The 4842-nt window shown below is 34.9% G+C and overlaps 1 protein-coding gene across 8 annotated transcripts in view; it reads left to right on the forward strand.

Moving 5' to 3' along the window:
- Positions 1-285: 285 nt before the first annotated feature.
- LOC107741597 (glutamate receptor 3) overlaps positions 286-4842 on the forward strand; it is a 126745-nt gene continuing 122188 nt past the window's right edge. For all 8 annotated transcript variants that reach the window (XM_016554345.1, XM_016554346.1, XM_016554351.1 and 5 more), the window contains exons 1-2: positions 286-420; positions 863-1021. In XM_016554345.1, coding sequence (XP_016409831.1) covers positions 342-420; positions 863-1021 — 238 coding nt within the window. In that variant the 5' untranslated portion in view covers positions 286-341. The remainder of the gene's footprint in view (positions 421-862; positions 1022-4842) is intronic.

The following is a 4842-nucleotide window of genomic DNA, read 5'->3' on the forward strand; positions in this document are numbered from 1 at the left end:
TAAGTGTTATAATGCATTATAAATGTGACTCCGTTAATTCGTGAACAAATCTAACAACTGTAGCTACTATAATGCATTATGAAAAACCTCTATAACGCATGCATTAAATCTACAGGCTTCTTAGAAAGTGTTACCAAATCTTCTTCTTCAACGTCAGTTCAAGTTTGATCAATATCGCCCTGCTGGTCCAATTGGAGGAGCCGCTCGCACTCACTCTGGATGTGATGCTCTCAAGTCGCCTCGACCATCTTCAGCACCAGTCCCTCTCCCTCTTCCTCTCTCTTATGATTCTCCTCAAACAGTTCGTTTTCTAAGGCTTGATTTTTGAGGCAGGGGCGAAAATGGCTCAAAGCGCGCTGCTTTTTTTATTATGGCTATTCGGCACATCTATCGCTGCCTTCCCCAATCAAATCAATATCGGTGAGTCCGTCCGGATATGCTTGACTTCTTTGGCTTTGTGTGTCGATGTCTGGTTTCGATGCATATGCATGTTTAGGTGATATATGAAGACGGTATTATTGCCCGCGGTATTAAGTGCAATCTAAGGAATCATCGCCAATGATACCAAACAGAATTGTCATAAATAATAAAACGATTATGATTATATCTCTGCAAAAATGTCTAGGTTTTCCGCTCTGCATGCATGTCAGCTATCAATCGCTTTTCATAAACTTAAGAGAAAGTTCCTTCCTACGAATGGAGGCGAATCGAATTGAGTCCGTGTATAACCATGTTGGAACACATCCATAAATGTGTCTAAATGGATCTGACGCTTAAGCCAGGTGTTTTATATTCATACAGACTTTATAAGCATGAAATCTGTGCATCGTCTCTGATTCATTGCTGTTTGGTCTTCATAAAGGTGGGCTCTTCATGCGTTCCACCGTGCAAGAACACAGCGCTTTCAGGTTCGCTGTGCAGCTCTACAACACCAATCAGAACATGACTGAGAAACCCTTCCATCTCAATTACAACGTAGATAACCTGGAGTCCTCCAACAGTTTCTCTGTCACTCATGCATGTGAGTACTATGAGCTTTTACCTGGATGCTGCTTCATATCACTGACTGAACGAGACTGAGGAATAATTGCTGGAAATCTGTGCAAACATTTCTATGAACTGCGATAATCATCATCTTTATCCATCAGTAACACACCAGTCACTACTTTGATAGATCTCAGCTTAATTCAGCAATATAACAAGTGGAGAAACACTGAAGTAGGCTATTCTGCAGTGAAGAGTTTCTATTACCCCATATATTATCCCATAATCTTGTAATGATCCGGTTACTGCTTTCAGTTGTGCACCACCTATTAACATCAAGCCTCATTGTGGACTTCAGATGAAATGTATTGGTATTAAATAGCTTGATATTAATGATAATAATATAACTAACAGTAGCACAAATCATAAATAAAGCAAGGCATACCGTGAAACAAAATATGAGTAAAAAAAAATACAAGGAAAGAACAGATACGACTGAATTTAGAACACAAAGAGATGTGTTTTCAGCTGGGTTTCGAGTTCGGACAGGGTAGAGAGGTCACAGAGGGACTGGGAGAGAATTTCATAGTTTCGGGCTTATATTACTTTTTTCTAAGCATCATGTTTTCTTCACTGAGAAACTTCTGATATTATCAGAATTCTTGCTTTTTCCCCCTCAGTCTTTGTGGTTGGCTTTAGCGTCACGTTTGCTTAGTACATGACAAGTCGTTTTGTATTTCTGCTTTGATGTTTTTGTGATTTGTAATTTGTAATTGTAATTATGACAGTTATTTTGCGGCACCCATGCTTGCCCAGTCTGATTTGCAAGTGAAAGTGTTGCAATAAGAGGATGAGCATTCAGTGATAGAAGTGCTTTGTGGGCACAGTCTGTCGGTATTTCTGAGTCAAAATCACTTTGAATTCATAAGCAAGTTCCCTTGGCAACGCAGAATAACCCCAGCACTTTAGAGGTACAGATAGGTGAGAGAAAGATAGCATAAATGATTACACAACCTGAGTTTGTCATGGAATTATTGGAGGAACACAAACAAAATATTTTGTTTTTTTAGGAACTGAATATTACCTACTAGGTTGTGTACACTTACTGTTCATCTGTACACTCACTGGTCTTTTTTTTTTTTTCTTAAAGAGTGGTCGACCAATATTGCTATTTAGAGAGGAGGATGGTGAATAGATATAAACAAAATTATCCACTGGGAAGGCTGATGGTATTTTTTATTTATTTATTTTTTGGAAATTACCATTTTTATAAGACCAAAAAGGAGGACGGTTTGTATGATTCAGTGAGGCTAGGATAACAACTGAAAAATTATCTCAAACATGTAAGCAACTCTTCCAGTAAGGTTAAATATTTGCCCCCTTATTTTGATTTTCTGTGGCATTTTTTAGGTCAGTTTTTGTAACTTTTTTAAATGTATGCAAACTCTTTCATGTAAAAACTTGGCACTGCAGAAGTAGCACAGAAGCAGTATATAAAGTGGCATTTAGATGTATTTACATAAACTGTTTAATGCAGCTCGGAGATGCCATGAGTGCATTTACATTGCGATTACAATTGCACAAATAATTTTAAATATAAAAGATAGTGAATATAGACATATGACGTGTTGAAAGAGAAAATACACTAAATAAGATAGTAAAATGCCAGTAGGTGGTGGCAAGTCACTGTCTAAATGAGTGAGTCACTGATTAATTCATTCAACTGATTCATTCAAAACAGCTCATTCATTCAGGATCAAAGCAAGTGACTTTACAAATAGGTCATTGTTTAAATTAATTATTTTATTAACTACTGTATGTACCATTGGATAAAGTATAAATTAGTGATGATTTTAAAAGGTCACCCTAAGGTGAAAAAAATGACCATTTCTATTAATTCGGTTCCATTCAATTTAGAAATATCCATATATTATCAGATTTATCAACCAGGCCAATATATACACAACCCATTTTCTAGGATTTTCGTTAACAGGCAAGGCCTATAGATGTCAGATAAACCAAAAGTACACTCGTCATTACTTCACAGTAATATACATTATTATATAAGCGTATTAAGTATGTTGCAGTACATGTGCAGCTTTCTTTTGCTATCTGATATCTGACCGCGATATCCAGCAAGCCCTCAGAACTGAATATTTTCACTTATTTAGCACATTCAGTGAAGCTCTCCACCAGTTGCTTTACTCATTCACACACTTTTGTGCTGATCTGATCCTCAGCACCCGTGTGGAATTGTAAACTTCTCTCTAACCTCTGCAGTGTCATCTCATTAACAAACAGACCTCATATTGCTTCACTGCACTGACTGTCATTGGAAAAAAAAAATCTACACATAGGCAGCCAATCAAACTGGAAGTGTCAAGGTGGGGGTGGGATTGTGGTAAAGGAGGCGCAGATCTCCATGTTGTGTTGAGCGGCGATCACATACTAATGAGGTGTCTACACTGATAAGAGCATTGGTGTTAAGAAAATGAGTGAATAAATAATAGATACATTGTTCTAGCAACAGTACATGTCCCTGCATTGAGGAGCACATGGCTGGGGGAGAAGGAAGCTGGATTTTAGCAATCCAAATAAATGAAGGGGCGCAGCACTCCTGAGAGCCTCCTTACAAAGCATTGAGAAAATGACTCAAGACTGTCTATAACATCTGATTCATTATCACTTTTTAATGCCAGTGTCATTTTTAAACGTGGTACAAGCTGTTAGCTGGCATGATGATCTTGCATTAAACAGGGTATCGACAAAAAATAAAATTAAATAAAATAAAATAAAATTAAATTAAATTAAATTAAATTAAATTAAATTAAATTAAATTAAATTAAATTAAATTAAATTAAATTAAATTAAATTAAATTAAATTAAATTAAACTAAGTTGGGATTTCATTTTTTCCATTTGGAATTTAATGGATGTTGAAAATGGACGTTTGATACCAGAATGGAGCCAGTGTCAGTGTGAATGTGATAAAATAATGCTTATTAAACTAGTTATGACTATTGGTTAACAATATTTATTTGTTAATTTGTTAACATTAATATTAACCCATTTTTGATTGCACATTTTAAGTTCTAAAAAGTGGTAGCCTGTGACCATTACATTAAAGGCCTACACTACACGGTCAAAAGTTTGGGAATGGTAAGATTTTTTTATGTTTTTGAAAGTCTCTTCTGCTTACCAAGGATGCATTTGTTTGATCAAAAATACAGTTAAAAATGTGAAATATTATTGCGATTTAAAATCACTGTTTTCTGTGTGAATATATTGTAAAATGTCATTTATTCCTGTGATGCAAAGCTGAATTTGCAGCATTATTACTCCAGTCTTCATCCTTTAGAAATCATTCTTTGTTAAAATCATATTTTTGTGGAAACCAAGATATACTACCATTCAAAAGTTTGGGATAAGTATGAAAAAAAAAATATTTTGTTAATCAAGGATGCATTAAATTGATCAAAAGTGTTACAAAAAAATCTATTTCAAAGAAATGCTGTTCTTTTGAACTTTCCATTCATCAAAGAATCCTAAAAAAATCAAATGTATCACAGTTTTCAAGAAAAATATGAAGCAGCACAGATTTTTTCAACACTGATAATAATCAGAAATATTTATTGATCAGCAAATCAGCATGGTGCTGAAAATTCAGCGTTGCATCACTGGAGTAAATTTGACAACGTTAACATAGAAAATAGTTATTTAAAAAAAAAAATGACTGTGTTTTTGATCAAATAAACGTATCCTTGGTGAGCAGAAGAGACTTTCAAAGACAAAAAATGTCAGCAATCCCAAATTATGACAAGCATTATATTTTACCTGATTTAACCAATAAAATTAATTA

This window comes from Sinocyclocheilus rhinocerous, unplaced genomic scaffold, assembly GCF_001515625.1.
Source record: "Sinocyclocheilus rhinocerous isolate Xijiao unplaced genomic scaffold, SAMN03320098_v1.1 scaffold195, whole genome shotgun sequence".
NCBI classification, from domain to species: domain Eukaryota; kingdom Metazoa; phylum Chordata; class Actinopteri; order Cypriniformes; family Cyprinidae; genus Sinocyclocheilus; species Sinocyclocheilus rhinocerous.